This window comes from Phaethon aethereus (assembly GCF_964289735.1).
Source record: "Phaethon aethereus genome assembly, chromosome: 21".
NCBI classification, from domain to species: domain Eukaryota; kingdom Metazoa; phylum Chordata; class Aves; order Phaethontiformes; family Phaethontidae; genus Phaethon; species Phaethon aethereus.
In genome coordinates, this window is record NC_138597.1 from 6923171 (window position 1) to 6946456 (window position 23286).

Consider the following 23286-nt stretch of genomic DNA (forward strand, 5'->3'; position numbering starts at 1 on the left):
CATGTCTTGGCTCTTCGGGCTGAACCGCGGCGCGGCCCCTGCGGGCGGCGGGGATGCGGCGCCGGGCGCGGGCAGCCTCTCCCTCCCGCCTGCCCCGGGCGGCGGCGGCGCCGCGGCGGGGGGCGGCGCCGGGGACCGCCAACCGCCCAAGGACAAATGGAGCAACTTCGATCCCACAGGCCTGGAGCGGGCGGCCAAGGCGGCGCGGGAGCTGGACGCGTCCCGTGCGTGAGGGGCCGGGGTTGGGGCCAGGGTGGGGGGCACCCCGCCGCTCGCGCCGCATGCAGCCTGGCGGCGGGGTTCGCGGCCGTTAGTCGGTGCCTTGCGTCTTGTCAGGTCCCGCATGTCAGAGCGTGTGCGCCCGCCGGCCCGGGCAGGGCCGGGGCAGCCTCGGGCTCTTGCAGTGTTCGCCCGGGCCGCTGCTCTTTGCCAAGGGCCCGGCGGCCTGTAGGGCCCCGAGGTCGGCCCTTCGGGTCGCTGGCTCTCTCAGAGCGCCTTCTCCGGGTCCTGTGAAGGGAGAGGACGGGGAGCACCTTTTCAGCAGGGCAGACCTGTTGGCTTCAGATCATGCATGTGCTGAGAAGATTTCTGACCAGCTGTCGGCAGGGAGGGTTGAACGTACTGCTTCAGAGCTATGTGCTAGAGAGTCTTGGCTAGTGCCAGATTGGGTTGAATAGACCGAGCGTTTTCTTACTCAAGAGAAGGCCTTTGTACTGTCGATAAGCTCTTCCCACTGTCTATTTCAGGCCATGCGAAAGATGCTCTTAGTCTTGCCCAGATGCAAGAGCAGACCTTGCAGTTGGAACAGCAAACAAAACTTAAGGTATGTCGGAACTCATCATTTGTTGTACAGCCAGCCCACCTCAGGCAACTGCCAGGTTTGTGGGGGCCATAAGTCACAGTCTCATTTTCTAGCAATCTGTGGAAGCTGCTAAGTTTTTCTTGTTGCTCTTCAGCTTCAGAAGATAATAGTTATTTGCCTTTAAAAAATAAAAAAGTAAATCTGGAGGGTGAGGTGCAAGCTGATTTGGCCTATGTTTGGACATTTTTATGGCTTTGTTTATAACTTGCTTGTTCCAAGTGGTTTTGTAACTCTTAGAATATTACCGCCATTTTTAGGGAATGACAAGGGCTTTCTGCAGGGAACTGTAAAATAGTTGAGTGAAGGGCAGAATTCTGTTTTATAAAAGAGTTTGGTGATTGTTTGACTGTTGGGGTTTTTTTAAGTAATTTTATTTAATCTTGAAATGGTTACTTATGAGTCTTCTTACATTGTATTTTATGATTATATTTTAGCTTTCTAGTATCACTGGCCGGCTTTGCAGGGTACCACTCTGATTTATGGATGGATTTCTTGGACTATGATTGTCACTAGCATTTCTGTATAGGATGATGTAGTAAGGTCATTTGTGATGATTATCTTTTTATCTTAATAGGAGTATGAAGCTGCCATAGAACAACTGAAGAATGAGCAGCTACGGGTGCAAGCAGAAGAGAGACGAAAAACACTCAGTGAAGAAACAAAACAGCATCAAGCAGTAAGGGAATGAGGGGGAAGCCAAGTGTTGGGAGACGTTGTTTGTATCCTCCGTTATGGAAAAGGCAACAATGCATTAATTGTCCCTTTTGGGGAACGTGGGAAAAGGCATCACAGGCAGCCACAGATGTGAGGCAATTCACAGACTGAGCCCATCTTCTACCCTGGCTTTGTAACGTTGAACCTGATTTGTACTTATATGCAGCTTTGTTGTCTTGAACTTCTGTTACCAAATTCTCGAACATACAAAGGAACTGGTAGTAGCAGTTACTCTTATTTTGTGCTCTTTGAAATTTTCCTAAAGCAACTTCCAGGGAGGTGCAGTTGAACATGCCAATACACACTTGTTTGTGTCTTAACAGCTGGTAGCATTAAAAGGTTGAAGACTGCTTGCTTATCAAGTATATGTGTTGGCTTGGACAATAAAATGTCTCAAGTTATTTGGTTTTCAGTCTTAAGTAGCTTGCAACCCTATTTCTTCCAAGTTTGATCTTTTAGACAGGAAAAAAATACTTTAAGAGGAAAAGCAATGCAAATCTGAGAGTTGCCAGAGGCTATGTTGTGAGCAATGTTGATGCTTTCTGTTATGTTTTATCACGAGTTACTGAAGTGGCAATAATACTGAAATCAGGGAAACGTAAGCTAGCTTTTATGCTAATAGCCCACATACGGTGACTTTTTACTTTGAGAGCACAGGAAATTAGGGGATTGATCAATTTTAGTTGATTATCTAGCTTGGAAAGATAGCTAAAACTGCTTATTTGGCACATGTTGCTTTTTATCCCATCAGAGTTTGGACTTTGAACGGGGCTGGCTCAGGAAGCAGGCTTCACAGTCATCTGCTCTATTCATGAGTTAGCTCTTGAACTTTCGCAGCTCACAGGGCATCATTTGAAATCAAAGCAAACTTGATCATCATTTACTTCTGAAGAGCCATGCTTTACAGTTTTTGAGGAGATAACATGCAAGCTGTTCTGAAGCCTGTGTATTTGGAATAGAGAATAATATCATCCCTTGCACAGAGTCCTCATTGCTGATGGATATGTCCCCTCAGACCACTTTCAGTTGAGTGTAGATGACATGGGTTTATTTGCCAGTTGCAGTGGAATATCGATGAGAGAAATTAATGAGGAACAAGAAAATCAATCAGAAACAGAGCTCATCTGACAGGCAGCGTATCTTCAGAGTTCTGTTGCTTGCAATCACCAGTCCAGGTAATGTGTTTTAGAACATGAAAATCACATTTTTCCCAGTAAAGTAAGTCTCCTTTTCTGGGCCAAGGAACATTTGTTCTTTGGTTTTATATCTGTGACACCTTAAAATGAAGTCAGACTATATAGATTTCTCAGCATAGAGTTTTTGGTGCTGGCTGAGGATGTTTTGCCCCAAACGTTGCCCTGTTCATATTCAAACTCAGATTGTTTTTGTTTTGTGTGTGGTGGTTTGGTTTTGGTTTTTTTCCCCGTGCATGTTCCAAACCTTATTGCTCTCAGGACTGGGTTCTGTCTTGAATGCCTAATTTTTATATTCTGAATACTCTTTTTTTTTTTTTTTTTTTTTTAAGCGAGCCCAATACCAGGACAAATTGGCAAGGCAGCGCTATGATGAACAGATGCGACAGCAGGTATGATAGCTTCCTTCTCTAACCCAGCTGGGAACTGTATAGAGCTTTCCTAAGTCTAAGCTGTGATCTGGAGCTGAGCCCTGTCATGCTGGCGAGATGGCTGATGGTAGGCACAATTGCTTTCATCCGTACTATTTGCTTTGCATCAGCAGTGCTGTCCAGGCAAATCAAAGGTCAGGAATTAGGACAAAGCAGCTAGGAGTGTGGGATTAAGAGTATGAATCTGGGAGATGGGGAGAGGAAGAATGCACTTTAACCTGAGCACTAGCTTCTTGAAAACATCTGTAGTACTTAAGCTTACACAAATACCTACTTGACCGATTCCTTACAACTTTAACACATCTTCTGTTGTCATCTCTGCCTGTAGCAACTTGCTAATGAAGAGAATCTGAGGAAGCAGGAAGAATCTGTACAGAAGCAGGAAGCCATGAGGCGTGGTAAACTAATAGTTTTTCTTTAGTGATAGAGTGGGTGGGCATATGAGTTCTCTCTACTGATCCTTGACTCTTCGTCCATATTGGTTGATGCTCCATTAAGGTCATGTGTTAATGTCATACTGGCAAGCAACAGGTAAATCCCAGTAGTACTAGAACTACCAATTATTTCCAAGATCAGTTTTAGAAGTGGCTGCACTCCTAAATGTCTGCCCTGTGGTACCTGGATTTCCCAATGAATTGTCAGCATCTCCTGATATAGCTACTGAAGTTCTGATTTTATACTGGGACGTTCTAAAATAGAACCAGTTTTGAGGAGGGATGAGAAACAAAATAGCTCCTGGGAGGAACAGTTTGAATGTGTGTGACCTAGTCTCTGCTCACGGTTTCCTGTAGAAAATAAAAGCTGAGTAATGAAGTTTTAGTCTGAAACTTGCTTTGTTTCTTTTCGTTGTTTTGGAATTGCCAGAATAACTGGCTTGGCAGAACTTCAGTGGGACTCCACTAGGGCACAAGCCTTAGAAATGTATGGCAATTTGGGTATGACCAAATGGGATCAGAAGGCTGGTTTGCTCCATGTGCAGACGTGTACTACTATGTTGACTGCTCCTTGCTGCCATCTAGTGTACTCTGTGTTTGTTGATATCCTTGAGGGAAGTGGTGTAGCAACCATATAACAAAGCTCAGTGGTGAAACCCTGTAGGAGAGGGTGATTTTATTCTTGTAGTATCCACCAACTCATAGGCATCAAGATAGGAATGTCAAGGTAGCCTGTCCAGCATTCAGGTATCAAGATGGGTGTCAGTTATGAAGCAGCTGGGTGATTCGATCAAGATTTCTTGCAGTGATGCTGGACAGAGTGCTGGCTATGAAGTCCTCATCTCCTGGGTTATTCTTAGGTTTCTCGTTCATTTGCCATTCACATCAGTCTTAATGTGTCCCAATTCTGTGCACCTGAAGTAACAGAGCTTCCAAAATCCTGTTTGGGACAGCATTTTACAGGCAACTCTGTTTTACTTCTCTTCCTTACAAGCAGTGTATGTTAGACTGTGTGTAGTTACTTGCCTAGGGTTGTCCATTGTCTGTAGCATGTCACCCTTCCTCTCTGAAATGATGTTGATGGGGAGCAGCAGTGCTGAGCACTGTGGTTTTTTCCTCTCTGTTGCTTTATGCCTTATTGTCTAGCTCGTCTCTGACTAAAGTTTGCCCTGAGAAATTTTTCTGGTAATGAAATTCCAGAACTGAAGCATGATTCTTGTCTTGCAGTGTGCCATCTAGAGAAGGTCACCTATTTGGTGTGTGATCACACACCTGTGTGATTTTTTTTTTCCCTCTGTGTGAGCACAGAGGGGAAATTCATTGTCTGTCTTCTGTAATATGTTGTACTGGTTGGCTGCCTTTTGGGGCAGGGTGGGAGGGAATTAAGTTCCTAAGGTCTACTGCTGTGGGACCACACACTGCTGTTGTGAAGTTAGGACGAAGCAATGCATCTCTTTCAGCTGCCTGCTACCTGGGATTAAGCCAGCCCAAAAGATTGTCCTCTTCTCTCTTTTTTTTTAAGCTACTGTAGAGCGAGAGATGGAGCTGCGGCATAAGAATGAAATGCTGCGTGTTGAGGCAGAGGCAAGAGCCCGTGCCAAGGCTGAACGGGAAAACGCAGACATCATTCGGGAGCAGATCCGCTTAAAAGCTGCTGAACATCGCCAAACAGTGTTAGAGTCCCTCAAGTATGTGCAAACCAGGAAAAGGGCATGGGTTGCCGTGCTGTTTTTGCAAATTTCTCCCATCATGTAGGAGACCTTGCTGTGTTTTTCTCTAAGCTCTTGAGGAACAGCAAAAGTTAGTTTATACACTCTTGTACTTTGAACAATAGGAATTATATTAGAGAGAGCCCTCTCTTTCACTTGTCTTGCTACTTTGTCATCTGAATGTGAACCAAAGAGACTATTTATAGAGTTGTGAATTTAATACAATTTTTCTAACAGATTACTTCAAGCCTTATTCACTAAGATTGAGACTCAGTTGCTCTGAAAACTCTGAGTTCTTTCAGTTTCTGAACGTATGCCATAAAGGTATAAAGCAGTATAAAGTTCTGTAAATTGTTTCAGTTCAGTTTTGAAATCACTTTCTCTTCTCATGCTTGCCTTGCTGTTTGCTTACCATAGGACGGCTGGGACGCTCTTTGGGGAAGGATTTCGTGCTTTTGTAACAGACTGGGATAAAGTTACGGCTACGGTAAGATTGTGACATGTATTGATAGCTTCCAGAAAAGTCTGTCTGTAAATGTGTGTTAAACTAACTCCTTGCTCTGATACGTTTATAAACTGTAAACAAGGGTGGGAATTTGCTTATCACTTAGTGCTCTGTGCAGTCCTCATTTAAGGAGATACTGTGCTTCAGATTTTTATTCAAATTAATTCTTCTCTGTATAGATAATTAATTTCTCATTGGCCACAGAAGTTCTGACTTTGATTAACAGCATATAATTGTCCTGTCTTTGGAGGCACCATCACCTTTACAAACGTGTTTCCTGAAAGCTTGCCAGCTATTACAAGTAATAGATGCAGATTACGTTGAAAAAGTAGATGAGTCTCTTTCACAGATTGTTCTAGAATTTGCTGTCTATTATATATGTAGGGGAGCAGGGGTTTTATCTAATAGGCAATTAGAAATAACTGCAGATTTTTTTCTTTGAGATCTTGAATGCAGTTTTTGTGTTTGACTAGGCTCTGAGCTGACAAGTTTTCATTCAGCTTTTCAGTAATTGATGTTCATTGTACTTTCATGATGCATGAACATCTATAAATGTTTGTAGGTGAACAGAGCATTATGAAATGTTTAACGCTGCTGTTACAGGACTTCTTTGCCAGTGATCTAATCCCTGTTTCATCCCACCCCGATGTCTTTTGTATGTTTGCAGTTAAACTACAAACTGGAAATGTCTTTCTAGGAAGATTAGGGAAGGTATATTGGAGATGTGTAATAGCTGATCTGGTGAACAGAAAAGGGATTTGTTCCCTTGAAATCACTGGTCTCAAATTTTTTTGATCACGTACCCCTTAGAGTAAAAAAAATTCTGAGAACACTCCCCCAGAAAATATAAGAAATGCATAATTTGTTTTGTTTTTAAATTATAATATTAAGGTACATAATTTTAAGGCCACAGAGAGAAACTCTTGAGTATTCCTCTTTTGCATGCATTCACTCTTACAGCTGCAATTTATTTCCACCAATTTAGCTGCCAAGAACTTGCTTGCTACTCATCCCAGGTGGATAGCAGACTATCAGCTCTCTGTGATCAGGGAGTCTGAGGGTACCATTTTCATCTATACAGGAGCACTCCTAGTCTCTGGAACTTCAAGACCTTGCAGGACATGATCTAAAACTTGCTTTGCTGCTTATGTCACAACTTTGTATCTTAATTTTGATGTAGCCTAGACAGCACTTAAAGAACTGTTATGTGTGCTAAATAAGTTGATTAAAAGCTGGACCAACATCTTTTCACAGGACAAAAGAGCATAGCAGTGGTTTCTTGTGGACATAAAGTTGTTTCTCAGTTTACTACCTACAAAAAAACTTCACAGTGAAAATACATTTTAAGTAGCATGGCATGTTAAAATGGACATTTTTGTTTTAAGTCAGTAACCACCATCTCCTCCACCCTCCAGTTCTACACACAGGTTGATACAAAAGACACTTTGCCTGAGTGCACTGGGAAGAACAAGACATGCTTTTAGTGGATCCTTTTGTAATCTGTAGGCTGTACCTGGAATGCCTGCAGTATTCAGAGCCTTTTGCAGATTAGTGCTCGGTGCTTTTAGCAGGACATTCTCTTGACCCAAATACCAGTTTCCTGCATTATGGTCATTTTTGCTTCTGGCAAGCTCTTGTCTTGTGAATTCAGGACATTTAGCTTAAAAAAAGGAAGTATATTTTTGGAAAGGAGATAACACAGCTGGAAGTCATATTTTCTGTTGCTTTGAAAAATGACTACAAGGTAAGAATTAGCCAGTTATTTTAGGGTTCTTCTAAGTTAGCCCTGGATTTTCAGCTCTTCCTGCCTACTGAAAGGGCTGCTCTTTCCCTACCTTTTCCCATCCAAGCAGAACTCCAAAGATTCTGCTCGTAGTTTTTTGGGTTTGTTGGTTTTACTTTGCTTATCAGTCAGAGATTCATTCCTTTGCTAGATAACTAATGATAAATGGATATGCACTGTAATCAGACTCATTTGTGGAGTTGGCATAGTAATTGGGTTCTTCTGTGAATGTGAGCGCTGAGTAATTTTCCTGTTTGATGCATAGCTGTCAGGCTTAAAGCTGTATTTCTCTATCTTTTAACATGAACGTCAGTGAAGTCCAAAAGTCTGAAATACTTATCTCTGCCTGAATGGATCTTATGTATCAACCTGTAACTTTGCTTACTACTAGATGTTGCTAAAGCAGGTGGTGTAAGAGTGCATGAGATCATTTGTCATGGTACCTTGTTTTTAAGAGGGAGGCTGCTAAAAAGGTGGAGTCTCTTTTGTGTTCTAAAGTCCCTGTAAACTGAGATGAATCGGGTGTAGAGGTTGTTTTACTCTTTGCATCTTGGAACTCTGTTCTGAACTGTTCATGTTTCCATCCAAAGCAAAGGTGATGTCACACACTTAAGCAGAGTGAAACTGAAGAGATGGTGTCTCGTGGTTTATTGAACAATGGCATCCTTGTTGTCCTTGAGGCTTTTGACCTTGTTCTGTACTTGTAGTAGAAATCTGCTTACTTTAAAAGGAATTGCTGCAGCTTTCTCTTTTGTCTATCTGGGCTTTCTCTGCTGTGAATTGTTGGCATCTAGATGTAAGCTGAACACAAATGATTACTTGCAGTCAGAACTGTGGTCTTCCCAAAGACGTCTCAGTTTAAGAGTAATGCCCCTTGTTCCCTTGTATTTTCAGGTGAATAGGACTTCTGGTAAATCAGCTGAACTTGCTTGGATATGTAAAAACAGATGGAACTGGAGACTTATGTTTGTGCACCTTAAGTAAAGTTTTATAAAAGTTATCAGTGCTATTAGCCTCTGAGAATTAAGGGAACAATCCTATGCATACTAAAGATTTCTGTAAAGTCTTGCTTTCAAATCCTGTCCTGAAATGTTGTTCTTGGCAACCTCCTGGAGTGTCTTTAGCATTGTCAGCACAGCTCCTTGTCTATTCTGACAGCTAGCTATGGTGGAAAAAGCTGCCTGCAGGGCTCTTGGTTTAATATGAGCCAACATAGTGCTGAACCGAGCAGCAACCGTAAACCACGGAGAAGTCTGGAGTCTTTCTGCTTCACTGGCAAATTGATGGGACTGTCTCATGTTCTGGGGTTTCTGAAAGAACAGTCTCTTAATGCAGTGATGGTAATTCCCATGGTGGTTTCGGCTCTGAAGCTCCTCTTGAGTACCTGTTTTCCTGTTGCGTTCGGTTTGGAGTGACTGTTCACCTTTAGCAGGTATACCCTGGCTGGTCCTTTTTGTTCCCTACTGTGTACTGCCTTGATGGCAGCCACAACTCAGATGTTTCTCTTGGCATCTTTAACTCAGCATACATTTTCTTGTATGGTGAGTAGTCTGGGAGACAGCACCTGGTTGATGTGGGCTTATTATTAACTGTCTGCACAGAATACTGGAAAAAAACCCGAACTGCACCACTTTTCCAATTTGCTTTTTGTTTGTAACACTGGAAGCTTAAAGCTTCAGCATTACGGGAGGTACTGTTTTCTCATAGGAGGCTTATACCTCTAGTCTGTAGGAAAGCCTGATGGCTACTTGTCGTAATACATACTCTCCTTAGTTAGAAGTCTGGCTCCACACACATTTTGAGCACGGAGTACATACTTCTGGGTACACGACTATATGCATTACTAGTGCTTCCGCTGCCTTTCACACTGCAAGATGCAAGAGCCCTAGATGCCCTATGAACAGGGAGTGTGAGACCTTGGCTGTCTGAACAGGGACAAAACATCTTACCAGAAATAAACTTCTATAGCACTATTCATAAGCATTTGTCCTGAATCTTAATTCCCCACGACAGGGCATGCTACACACAATAGCGTTGCCTTCCCAAGTTGCTTTGAAAAATGACTACAAGGTAAGAATTAGCCAGTTATTTTAGAGTTCTTCTAAGTTAGCCCTGGATTTTCAGCTCTTCCTGCCTTTTCTTTGCAGGTGGCAGGCCTAACCCTGCTGGCAGTGGGTGTTTACTCTGCCAAGAATGCCACAGCAGTAGCAGGGCGATTCATAGAAGCACGTTTGGGCAAACCTTCCCTGGTGAGAGAAACCTCACGCATTACTGTGCTGGAGGCACTGAAGCATCCTATCAAGGTAAGGTTTAGCTTTTGTTTTGTGTTGTGCTCAGCCATTGGGATGCAAAAGTCCTTTTGCAGCTCTTTGTGACAGGTGGGGAGCTATTGATGGATCTGTGAGTAAATGCGCTGTTAGAGATAGCATAGGTGGGCTGAGCTCATTGTCGTTTCATATGACCTTTTAGTCCCAGTGACTTGTCAAAACTGCGGTTGATTTCTATGTGTCAGTAATTGAATTTGTTGTCTCTAGGTTGGTAAGCGTCTTACCAGCAAGGCTCAGGATGCCCTTGAAGGAGTTGTTCTTAGTGTGAGTACTGTATTTTGCTATCTTGGTCTGTGAAGGATGACTTTGGAATCTGAATAAGAGGAGCTGTTTCCTTACACACACTTCAAAGGCTGTAATTCTGGAGGCGTAGCACCCTTGGGGCACTGAGTCTGTAAATAAGCTCCTGTGTTCAGTGTGACATGTATTAAGCACTCTGTTAACCTTTTTTTCCTCTGTGCAAAGCAGTTGGAAGTCTTAGTTCAGTCCTTGCCCTGCTGCAGTTTTTCTCTTTAGTCAGCATGTTAATATATAGAGTTCTACTTGTCTCATCTAATCTGCTAAGGATTACTGAACCTAGATCTGCTTGTAGGCCAAAAACTTGAAGAAGCATGTGCATTTGCTGATCTTTTGAATGGTTCTTAACTTGCTAATTAGGCCTACTTCTGTGTATTTGCTTCTGAATTTGATTCCTGGATATCAGGCAAATTTAAGTGCTGCTTGAAGCTGCTGAGATAAAATGCTCCTGCAGGATTAGCTTTCTCCCAGTGTCTCTACAAATGCAGTAATAAGTATGAACAGAATTAGTACTGCAAAATGTTGGTTATGGTTTGACATATACCTTCCAGGGCACTCAATAGAAAGTGAATATTTAGGTGTTATCAGTTCTTACAGTAGTTACTGCACTACATCCTGCACTGCTGCTTTTTCTTGTAAAAGCATTGTAGCCAAGAGGACAGAACTTTAGATTGAGTAAATCCTGACATAGACGGGGAAATGATCCTGGTCTGAAGTAGTAAGCTGCTGAAGTTAAGGCTTAAAAGCCTGAGGCTGTCAGTGCTGCCTACTTCGTGCTGGTACTGGTCTGTGTAGTTGAAAGATGCAGGTCTCTTGGTACTTTCTGTTTCTTAATTTTAACCCTTTTCTTGCAGCCACAGTTAGAAGCACGTGTGAGAGACATTGCCATAGCAACAAGAAATACGAAAAAGAACAAAAGCCTATACAGGAATATTCTTATGTACGGTCCTCCTGGCACTGGAAAGACACTCTTTGCCAAGGTAAAACCCTGCCAAGATTCTGACAACCTGCATGTTGCAGGGTGCTCTGGAAACTTCAGGGTCTGTACATCTTCCCTAGACTGAAATCTGTTGCTGTAGTATTGCATAAACATTGTGTTCTTGTGTCTCCATTGTGAAGGGGGGAAAGGGCATCCAGCCTGCTTCAACTCTAAGTAGTACAGTCACTTGGATTCTAGTGCTAAGCGTAGGCAGAAGGGCCCTTCCATCTGGAAAAGGCACTTGGCAACTGTGACTTGTGAAATCGCAACACCAGCCTGCTGTCTCATTTCCACCTCTGTTAATTTTATGCACTTGTCTAAATTGGGTCTTTCCTGCTGTTGCTTATTAAGCCCAGAGCAGAAGAGAGATAGGTATGGCTTCTCACTGTGCGTATGCACTACCAGGATGGTTTTTGCATGGATTTGAGTCAGGATTTGATTTTTCACTTGCCCTTCAGTGCTTGTCTGTTAGAACTGAGGTTTCATATATTTGTTTAACAGTAGCAGATTTGACATGCTGATGCAAGTTGAATTTTTTTCTGTATCAGTACATTAAACCCATATCTCAATAGTTTTTTGCTGCCTGTTCTGACGTTATGCCACCTAGTTCAGATTTCTAAAGCCAGTGGAGGGACAGGTCTAGGAAATGGCAACAGCACCATAAGGAGAAGGGAGAAGTGTAAGAGCTGAGAAGTGACTGGCAGTGGATGAAGGAGAAGTTTATTAAACAGTCCTGAAATTACCTCTTAAGACTTTTCCCCAATAGGATAGAAACTCCAAGGGGATGGTGCTGGTAGCTGTAAAAGATTGGGGCAGGTCAGAAGGAAGATGGATGTAAGAGTGAGACTTGTATGCTCTAGAGAGGAGAGAATACTATGGAAGCTGTTTTCTGAGCTGTGACTTTTGCACTTGACTTAATGGCAGCGACAATACAGATTGCTATTATTGCTGTTCCAAAAAGGTAACATGTCATAGTGTGGTCGTCTTCCCTGACTCCTGCAGGGCAAAGGCATACATAAGTCTGTGGTGGTAAGTAGTAATGCTGTATGACAGTATTCTTGAGACAGATGTAAATGCACTTGGATGCAACCATCAAAGCTTCCAGCTTTGTTGGACTGATACAAAGTGCTAAACATTAGTAGCAGGAACTGGGTGGTTTTAATGGGCAGAGCAAAGGTTTTTTTTCAGCCTCCTGCTACACAGCAGATAATTGGTTGGATTCAGCTAAGCATGGTTTGCTGCGGCGGTTGCTGATATACTTGGGTTGACTTGTTCATTTTAACCTTCAGATGACTTTACTCGGCAGAACTGGATAGCCAGCTCTGGGTCAGCTAATGGTATCTTAACTTGTCTGCTGTCTGTCACCATGGCAGTGCTCAACTGGTAGCTGCTTTGTGAACTGCTTTCTGAAATGGGAGAGGCACAGATCTTGCCAGTTACTGCCTTCAAATCCTAGCAAAACCTGTTCTTGCAGATACAGGCATTTGTGGGCTAATTCATTTCACTGTAAAATCTCAATGGTGGAGAGCAGGTTTAAGATGGGAGCTTAATTGCAATGTTACATAGCTTTTGGTAGATGTGTTTGGGCTGAAGTAGAGGGAGACTCTGCCTTGCAGTGACATGACAGCCTAAGCGAACTTTGGTCAGTGCAAGCCACAGGCTCTTCTGATGTGCTTGGCTAATGTTGGCTACATCCTGTCAAACTTGCTTTATGGAAGAACTTGCATTTTCTGTCCCAGCAAAAAAACATAGAGGATTTTTTTTTTTCCCCTGCAGGCTTAAGGGGTATATTTCCAGCCTACCTGAGGAGCTTCATCAAAACCCTTCGCTCAGTAGCCACCAGACCAATGAGTTGTGGCAGGCTTTAAAATACAAATGGAAAATTCTGTTACTTTGTCTGAATAGTCATTGGGTTCACTGACCACTTAATTCCAGGCTTCTAACTTTTTTCAAACAAATAAAATTTAATTAAATTGTATTAGTTAACTGTCTAGTAGAGAATAGAATCATGTTATAAATTAGACCATGAAGAAAACAGTGGAAGAAATAAACAATACACATGTTAAAGATGAAGGTCTGAGCACTCTCAGCAGTGCCTTCTAGCATTAAAATTTTGTGCATTGCCACAAGACTAAACTTCCATCTTTTATTCCCATTCAGAGCAATGGGAATGCTAAAAATGCTAAAAGCTCTCCCTAAGTGACTAAAGAAGTATTCTCTTCTCTAAGAGCTTACCCTCTGCAAATAAGCATGCTGATAGGACTGAACTACTTTTATTTCCCTTCTCATCTTCATGGGTCTTGCAGTGAAAGAGAGTGCTTAACTCACTGTTTTTTGCTTCCTTCCAGAAATTAGCTGTGCACTCAGGCATGGATTATGCCATCATGACAGGTGGCGATGTTGCCCCCATGGGGCGGGAAGGAGTTACTGCCATGCATAAACTCTTCGACTGGGCAAACACTAGTAGGAGAGGGTAAGTAGAGGTTCGTCTGGCCTGAATTTGGTTTCTTGCTCAAAGAAACTCACTGCGAACGATGTAGTTCAGGCCCCTAATCTCTGCTTGTTATTGAATGATACTGTTGCACAGATGAGGTAACATTGAGCAGGCATAGCATCTCCTAAAGTTTTCCTAGAATGGGTGAATTCTTGCTGCTTAGTAATATTGAAAAGGCTGAAAGCTTTTGCTCTTCTGCTCTCTCAAACCCTTCTTGTTTACTTCAGATTTTCCAGATCAGTCATAGTTTGATTCTCTGCTGATCGCACTAGGCACGTGGAAAAAGATTGCCAACATGAAGGTTGCGGCACATTTCTTTCAGGGTGGTTAGTTTTCTGACAGTAGTTAGAAAACTTAACAAGGTGGAGGTGCAGCCAGGTGTTTACACTCTCTGGATATTATGTTCCCTGTTGCAATTACTGAGATTTTAGACTCTGATAGTGTTTGGATCCAGCTTCTTGTTTACTTTTGAGTCTCAAGCAGAAGTAGCGAAATAGAAGACGATAAGGGGGAGACAGATGCTAAAGGCATTGACATTAGATAGGTGTAAAAGTCATAAGCTGCTGTGCTTTTTCAGTCACCTTTAAGAGCAAACTCTTATCTGCAGAAAAGCATTCATGTTGAGGCTGAATCTCGACTCCCTGATTTTGTAAGAATATGTAGTTAATTTGTTCATACTAGTGTAAGTGGATTTTTGCAGTTGACAAGTAGCTAAGAAATTGCTTGTCCAGACAGGATATTAAAATTCAGTAGAGAACTTGCAGTGGGTGTCAGTTTGGGTTTTTTGTACTGTTTTGATCACAGGTCTTCTCTCAGTGTGGCTAACTGGTGATTTACGTGTTCTCTGATTGCTTTAGATAGACATTATCTTGTAGTGTCTGTTTTAATCCTTGCTGCATTCATGATCCTAAATGTTTCTATTTCCCCTTTAAAAAAACCAGAAGTATGTAGATTAAATGTCCTAAGGATTTAAACTCTTTAAGGTAGGAGACCTACCTTGAGGAGCTACAGAAGGAATGGTGTAAGAATTTAAATGAGCTTAGAAAAAGAAGTTGGAAGAGATATGAGGGTACTCAACTGGATGGAGACTGCTGGATGCTTCCGCTAAAGAATTCTCTTTAACAACACTGCCTGGGTCTGAATTTATTCTCTGTCCTGATAAAATCTTCTGTGCACTTGAACTTCATACACTTCAGGTAGCCATCTTATGAAAGTAGTGATCAAAGGTTACATGTGTCCATATACATTAATATTCTAGCCTCCAGTAACACTGAAGTGCTTAAGCAGATTTTATTCTGGGTATCCAGCAATGTTAGCTGTTAGTACTGTGTTGCCTTTATTAGATGAAAGCCGTTGTGGTAGAAGACACTTCTCTACAGAGACTGTAGCTGAGAATATTTTCAGAAGAGCTGGAGTTGAGTAAAGGATGTTAATAGGCCCTGAAATCCCTTGAAAGAAAGCTGGTTTTGAAGCTAGGCAAGAAGGTAATACAAGCTGTGACAGCTTTATGAGCAACTTGGTTCTGTTATTGATAAACATCTTTATATGCTTTGCCTCTTGGGAAGAGCACTACCCTTGGGTTATAAGTGAATTTATTTTTGTGAATTATTCATTGACTTTATTAATTCACTTCTCCACAGGTAGTAAAACCATTGTATTATTGCTAGTGTGGTTTGGAAGGAAAAAACCCACAAAATAACAAAGCAAGTTGCAGGGGAGGACTCTGGTTTGAAGTTTTCAGAATGGTATAAGGAAGAAAAATGGCAGGAAGATGCCATTGTCACCAAGATTTCTTGTATGCTTGTGTACCTGTCTTGTACCCTTGCACAGATTTCTCTTAATGGGAGGGAATGCTAAAATAAGCACTCACAAATACTTGGAGAGCAGGTCTAAATTTCAAAGATCTACGCCAACTTGGCAGTAAGATACCAGCACTGCTAGATACAAGCCCGTTGCCAAACCATGCCCATAAAAACTCCCATCTGTATTTAAAAATCTGGAGGAGGCTAAGGTCATGTGCCCTAGAATTGCTTCTGTTCAGTCTGTTTCTGAACAGCAGGAAACAAAACTCTAGAGGCCTGGAGTCAGATTTATGTCTAAGGTGTCTTAAGGCCTAATATGTCTGTCTTAACTGTTGGGCTGGGCCAAGTGCATGCAATGGAAAAGTTAATGTAGCTTAGCTGAGAAATGTCTCCTTAAGAAATTATTTGCTTGCATAATCCTTTGGGCTTACAGCTGGTCACAGTTATGGGTGTCTGTTAGTGGGACAGGAGAATCCTTGAGCCATTTGAGCCTCACTTACCTGTCTCCTGTTACTGTGTAGTGCTTTCCTTTTACAGCCTTTTGCTATTTGTGGATGAAGCGGATGCATTTCTGCGGAAGAGGGCAACAGTAAGTACTTTATATCCGTTATCTGTGCATGCTGCAGTTAGCCAACACCCTTCTTGTTTAACCTGATGAACTAGCTTCAACAGGCAAAAGGTTAAAACTGGCAGGTGCCTTACTAGTCATCTAATTAAGTGATGCAGAGACAAGAAATTAGCATCTTGCAGCTGTATGGAATGAGCATCTTGAGACTGACTTGAGAATTCCTCCCTGCAAAAGATGGGTGACATAATCTTTTTGGAGGTTTTGCACATGACTGGGCAGTAGGAAAGAAAGAGGTGTATCATGAAAACAAAGATGATTGTTTGCACTGCAGAGCTGGTACCCTGCAGGGTTTGTTTTTTGTCCTGACAGATATTTATCTTGGGAGGTTTTCATAACAGCTTTTCACTAAACTAACAAAGCTACACTAGCATTTTCCCCCATGCAAAAGATTTATGTTTTCAAAGTAAGTCACCATATTGTACGTTGAAACTGGACCTGCTACTTGAACCCCAGTGGTCTGTTTAAAGGGCTATCCCCAAAAGATTACTTTGAATGTGTAAGTGAATTCTTAATAAAGAATTAATAAGCTGTAGCTTATTTTCCTACAAGTATCTTATTGGACTTCCCAGCTAAAATAGTGTTCAGCATGGAAAGGCACCTGGGCCAGTGGTTAGAGCCTTGGGTTTGAAATCAAGAGAATCACTGAATGACTGTGGGTAAATATTTAATCTCTCTGCTGGAAGCTTCAATTCCTAATAATTCCTTTTTCCTGGGTATGTAAATTGATCTTTTTTTTCCCCAAGGTATTACAGTGCTTTGGATTCTGCTGTAATGCAAATGCTTGACAATAACAGAACTCACTTTGGCAATAATACTGCTTAAAGCTGTGACCTGTCTTGGGTCCCCAGGCAGTTGATCTTCCTTTGGATTTCATCTTTGCAGGAGAAAATCAGCGAAGATCTCAGAGCAACTTTAAATGCATTCCTGCACAGAACAGGGCAACACAGCAACAAGTAAGTATCCACTTCCAGCCATTAATGGCAGTTACTGTTTCCCTGAATTAAGGAAAGTCAGTAAAAGGTCTGTGGTGCACAAATAAAAGTTGGAAGCATATGATCTGTGCTACTAAGGACTTGAAGAAAACCTACGTAGAATATCCCCTTTTCAATTTATATTCTGGAAGTAGCTTGCTCCTCCTTTATCTTTTCCTGGGACCTGGAAATTGGAACTCAGAAGGGCTGTACACAGGGTAGAGATCAGTGCTTGTGAAAAGGGTGTTTGTTTGGCCCATGTTAGCAGATGTGCAAAAGGGATCTTGAAGTGCCTTTCAAGACAACACTTCTCCTGCATAGGGTATGTGGCGGTGAGCAGTTCCCTTTCATGTGTCCTCCATACTGTGTGTGGCTCCCTTCTAGCACTGTAGGGAAATTGTTTCCTGAAGCAGGGATGGTATTTGAACATCTTGATTGTGAGTATGTTCTCTTTCTTGATAAGTTACTGTTGTTTATACAAGGACAATATTGAGCCTATGAAAATCAGTATCACAAAAGAGAACGTAGGGTTCATACTGTCTGGATGTTCCATGACTTCTTAAAAAATGCTTCAACTGGTGCTTGTTTGAGCTGCTGTTCCTCTCAGGTGCTTTGGTGGCCTCTTTCCATGCTGTGCATGCGTTGTGTGGTAGGGGTGGGTTTGAAACTGAGAGGCAAAGGAGTTTAAATCTGACCCCAGTTCTTTTGCATGAGTTGTCTGCTCAGTATGCCTGTGTGCAATGTTGTGTGTAAATGTAGGAATCCCAGAGCTGTTGCCTTCATGGCTCCTAGTAGATTCACAAATTCAGGGCTGACTTGACTGACAATGCGTGTGTGTGAATTTCATTGCTAATCCGTCCATGCTCATGTTGTCACATCAATGTTAACTTCCTGCAGAGCACTGCTTATTTTAACGAGAGCTATTTCTTGGCTATCATAATAGATAGAGGACCTTTCCTTGATCTTTTTTTTTTTTTAGATAACCTCTGATTTTATTTTTTTGTGTGTGTGAACTTTACTTTAGTTGTTAAAGTTCTTTTACAAAGAAATTGAGCCAACAAGAAGAGTTGTCTGTATGTGGGAAGATGAGTTTCTCAGTGATGAACTGCTCCCTTAAGTAAGGTTGTAGTGAAACACCTGTTAGAGTAACCTCATGATATTGAAATAAATATTCTAGAAGGTCATTGTTTCAGGACAACAGCAGGGCATTTTCTGTCCTTGGGGTCTGTCTTGAACTTGTTAAAACTAATGCAGCTCTAACTGATAGTTGCTTGTATGTAGCTTCTCTGTACCCTTCTCTGTCACAGTGAGGTGCCTTGGAAAGTGTGCCTTTCCAGAATGAGTAGATTGCTAGAAAGCAAGGTGTTGAGCCTGCAAGAACTTTGCAAGATCCTTGGTTTCCTCTTTGGGAGGATACCAAGTCGCTTCTGAAATTATCTGTAAAATTGCTCTATAAATGCTGAATTCAATGTAAATATTATTAAATGATGTTGCACTTGTTGTTTGCAGGAATAAATATAATATATATTGGCAAAATACATATGTTCTGCAGAGCAAATGGTGCTTAAGACAGAAATACGGTTTTCCCAGGTGAAAACTGTAGTTATGCTGAGCTCCTAGGTGATCTCTAGAAATGTCTTTTGCCCTGTACCTGCAAAGATGATAAAGATGTTTAGATGGAACTACAGAACTTATAATAGAGTGTATATTTTAGCTGTAGATAGTTCCCTCTTTTTCTAGGAAATAGTCCTTTTCAGACTTGTAATGTCTAATTGCTGTGGATCCAGCGAAGTTATCATTTTGACCAGATCTATAATTGCACTGCAAGCCAGTGACTGGCAGGGAGTGGTGAGGGGACAGTTCTTTCCCCTGATGTTAAATTACATTACCAGAGCTCTGGGCATGCTTGTTTTGGTGCTGGTGGGTGCTATGCCTACACTCAAAACAGTTGTGCTGTCATTTTGTCAGATGTTTAATTGAACCCAAATTTAAACTGTGAGCCATTCTAGGAGACTGAACACGTCCTTATGATTCATGCACTGCGTTTTACTTCTGAACAGTTTTATTGCTGCTTTGGGCAATAAGGAGTCCTGTATCCATGAATGACAGTTCACTTTAATTCTAACAGTGCATGTAAATTCAGCTGTTCTGATGAGATGCTGAGGAGTACTGTTATTTTACCAGTCAGTTGTCACCAGCCTAAGTACTAAGTATTGTGAATTGCTGGCTTTAACTTCCTAAAGAACTTTCTGCATCTTTTTGCTGGATAGCTGACTGTGGCTGCATCTCTTGTTCTTGCTCATTTGTATCATTTTCATGTGAATTATATGATTTACATGATAGGAATCAGCAAGGCCTGACTATCAGGTTGCTTATCAATCCTTTATCCAAGCTGCGTTTCTGCAGGGGTTGGGGGAAGTCTTTGTTAGTAGAAAAGGGAGAGTTTCATGCCTGTGTGGCTCTTGGTTTGCTGAAGTTATCTTCAGAAATGATGGGGAAGAATACAGCCCCCTGTATTCTGGGATTTAAATGGACTGCAAGAACATCAATATTGCAATATCTGTGGCTAAAAGCTCGATTCAAATTATGCACTATTAAGCTGGTAACATCAATTAAAGCATTAAAATATAATTGACATGGGGAAGAAGCATCATTACAAAGCAAACTATAGGGCTTCTGGCTTCAAAATGCAGCAGCAGGGAGCAGGACCTGGAAGCTGGCACATCTGTACCATGGAGCCAAGCTTGGTAAAACAAACCACCTTTGTTTTAAGGTAACCGTTGTGAATGCCTCTCTTTTTGCATACGTTAGACTTGGTAGCAGGAAGGTGTTGTCAGGCTTGCTTGAAGGAAGCAAGTTAACTTTTACCAGCTGCTGAAGAATGACCTTCCCATACACAGACCCAGCAGTGGTACATTCCCCTTATTTTTAGGCCAGGATGATTCCATTCAATACTCTGCAGCTTGTTGAGCTGGCTGAATGTTTGTGATATTCCTAAGTTGAGGGAGATTGTGGGTAAAGTAATATATTATGCTTCTATGGCAAAGACAGACTGGGGAAGCTGATATTGGAAGGCTAAGTACTGAATTAAATGCATTTCAGTTCTAAATAGCTTAAACTACCCTGCATTTTAGTATGTTGCTTGAGATGCTGTTACAAAGCTGTTTCTAAGGATTCTTCAGACGTGTCAGGTGATGAAAGGTCTTTGATATTGGCCATGGCAGTTCCCAGTGTTCAGACTGGTTCATTGATTTTTACTTTTATGGATTTTTCAGTCTCTCCTCTTGTTTCATACTTCCAGGTTTATGCTTGTTTTAGCAAGCAACCAGCCCGAGCAGTTTGATTGGGCTATCAATGACCGAATAGATGAAATGGTGAACTTTGATCTGCCCCAGCTAGAAGAACGGGAGCGGCTTGTGAGAATGTATTTTGATAGGCATGTCTTGAAACCAGCCACAGAGGGTAAACAGTGAGTATCTTTGCAGAACTCTCCCACCCTATAGGATTCTCTTTCTTTTATTGTTGTTCTTCATCTCCTTTTCTGTGTTCTCTATTCTGTCACACTATCTGTAAACCTACTTTAAACAAATAGTACAGATAAGAGTTGGAGAGATGCCTCTTGCTATCCTGGGATGAGGTGCCATCCTAGAATTTTATGCCATGGTTTGTTTGAGCAAGGGACTTGAGGTTAAAAGCATCTCTAAGCAGGTGTTTTAAGTACTTTTAACCCTTAAAATTTAGGAGCCCAGTTACTGTACTGGAGGCAATAATGCAAGTAGGAACACTGTTGGAACTCTTCGTATCCAAGCGCTTGTCTTTGCTTGGCTTAACAGAGACAAATCAGACCAAGTGACTCGTTTCCTTGTGTGCTGTGCAGTCTTGCACTTTTTTGGTCTTAATCCAGATACGCACCTTACTTTGACATAAAATTGGGCTTCCTGGGTCCAGGAGAACAACTTCTGTACTCAGACTAGATCTTTCTACAGAGATGATCTGATCTTTGGTTTCGTTGTAAGTGTTGCTCTTCACAAAGCCTACCTCTGACTCCCTCACCCTTCTGTCATGTGGCTACATGTAAACTAATCCTTGTTCTTCTGCTTTTTAGGCGTCTGAAGCTGGCCCAGTTTGACTATGGGAAGAAGTGCTCGGAGATTGCCAGGTTGACAGATGGCATGTCTGGCCGAGAGATCTCTCAGCTTGCCGTGGCATGGCAGGTAAGTAGGACTTCCATCACTGGGCTGCTTGGTTCGTTTTCACTTTCTGGAAGGTTTGAGCGTTTGATGTTGGAGTCTCAGATCTTGTCTCACTTTGGAAGTTTCATTATGTCCGTACAGTGGTACTAGAATGCTGCTAGCTCTAGAATGGATGTCAAAATAATTCCTCATCTCCTAAATAGGAACAGCTTTTTATAATCACTAATGGGGAATCCCTTACTGAATTTAAGCAAAGCAAGTGACTTAGGGATGAGTTTAGGCAAATCATGCTGGCCTTTACTCATGTTCCAGCTCAAGAAGCTCGGTAGAAGAAACACCTAATGTTGTGGCCTATAGGTATGTGACTGCATTAGGACACTAAAACATCATTCTACTTTGTTCTAAACACATTTTAAACTTGAGTAATTGAAGGAGCAAAACTGACTGGAAAATGGAACTGAAAAGACTAGGTACTTCTACATGTATGGTATCTATATAGAAATAAGTAATGCAATTGCTTTGAGTGCAATTGTTCACATGCTCAACAACCTTTAGCATTTTTTTAATCAGGCTTTCACCCTGCTTTGTCCAAGCTGAAAGTTTCTTACTGGATTTTGTATTTTTATAAACTAATCTAGTAATATCAGTTTGAGGGATATGCTCCAAATTGTATGTCATGTAACTTACTAATGTCAGCTTCTTTTCAGGTATTGTGAAAACAAAGGTGGGGTTTTTTATTATTCAGTTTATCAGTTCACAAACATTTTATGAAGTTTGTGCATTTCATTCCTCCTCCTCCTATTTTTCCACTTTTTAAGGTATGGAAAGTATTTATCCTTTCTAATCCATTTAACTGCAGTAGTCATGAGCTGAGGTCCAAAGCAGCCATTTGAGTGCTGTCAGTCCTTATTTTATTCTTTGTGTGTTAGCTGGTTAATTTTACCATGTGAATTTTGTATTATTGAAACATTTTAAAATGTGTGCTGTTATCTGAAAATGTATATAAAGCTTTATTTTTAATTTGTTTCTGTTCTCTAACTGCCTGAAAACATACCACTTAGTATTATTACCAGCTCAGTCAAGAAGCTTGGCAAGATGCTTGGCAAGTATTTGAGGCTCAGAGACGTAGTGCATATTGATGGGTTTTAGGTGGACTGCCATGGTGTCCAGTTAGTGTTCAGATACCATTCTGGAGGGCAGGCAGGTTGAAGGAAAGACCAGAATCTTGGGCCATTCTGCCTTTCACAGTAGATCATGGCTTCACTTTTTCCAAGTACAGCTATGCTTTTTGTGGGCTTCTGATTTTGAAATCCAGGATAAAAACTTGGGGTGTTTGTCTTTAAATGGAGTGATGGTGTCGTGGAAGAGAAAGCAGACCACTAATTGTGGTAGAATTTTTTTTATTTCTCTTCATTTAGAAGAGACTCCCCCTTACCCATGTATGTGAAAGGCTTTGCTGCCAGGCATTTCCTGTAATAAAAAGTTGTCATAAATAATCCTGGCTTTTTATCAACTTGGCTTTTTATCACCCCTTATCTCCTAGCTTGTCATTACTCCCCAGGATTGATCTCAGCTTTTATCATTTATCCTTTTAAGTGATCTTGAAGGAAGGGAAAGGTGGGGGTGACTAATTCCTTAGTGTTGTTGCCCTGATCACTTTTTAAAATGTACCTCACAGCTCCAGAACTATTAACAAGGTTCTATGTAAAATTGCAGCAGGTGGTTATATTCCTCTCTGCTGTCATAAAACGGTCAAAGGGTATTAAAAAAAAAAAGTGCAGGAGAAGGTGGGTAAAAAGAAATTAAGTATTTTGATGCAGAAGCTGCAAGAAGCTTCATCTGTGTCAAAATCAAAGTTGTTGGTGTTCTGGAGCAAGGGACTTGAGGTTAAAAGCCTCTCTAAGCAGGTGTTTTAAGTACTTTTAACCCAAGTTGATCTCTTGAATGGTATCGATCTTTTAGTG

The 23286-nt window shown here is 41.6% G+C and overlaps 1 protein-coding gene across 1 annotated transcript in view; it reads left to right on the plus strand.

The window, feature by feature from the left end:
* Positions 1-763: 763 nt before the first annotated feature.
* The window catches only part of ATAD3A (ATPase family AAA domain containing 3A), a gene marked incomplete at its 3' end in the record, with an annotated part of 28209 nt that continues 5686 nt past the window's right edge, over positions 764-23286 (plus strand). Inside the window, exons 1-14 of the mRNA XM_082009483.1 lie at positions 764-823; positions 1437-1538; positions 3102-3161; positions 3529-3598; positions 5157-5322; positions 5761-5830; positions 9779-9934; positions 10166-10222; positions 11110-11235; positions 13583-13707; positions 16068-16119; positions 17041-17111; positions 20431-20598; positions 21235-21343. Coding sequence (XP_081865609.1) covers positions 779-823; positions 1437-1538; positions 3102-3161; positions 3529-3598; positions 5157-5322; positions 5761-5830; positions 9779-9934; positions 10166-10222; positions 11110-11235; positions 13583-13707; positions 16068-16119; positions 17041-17111; positions 20431-20598; positions 21235-21343 — 1377 coding nt within the window. The 5' untranslated portion in view covers positions 764-778. The remainder of the gene's footprint in view (positions 824-1436; positions 1539-3101; positions 3162-3528; positions 3599-5156; positions 5323-5760; positions 5831-9778; positions 9935-10165; positions 10223-11109; positions 11236-13582; positions 13708-16067; positions 16120-17040; positions 17112-20430; positions 20599-21234; positions 21344-23286) is intronic.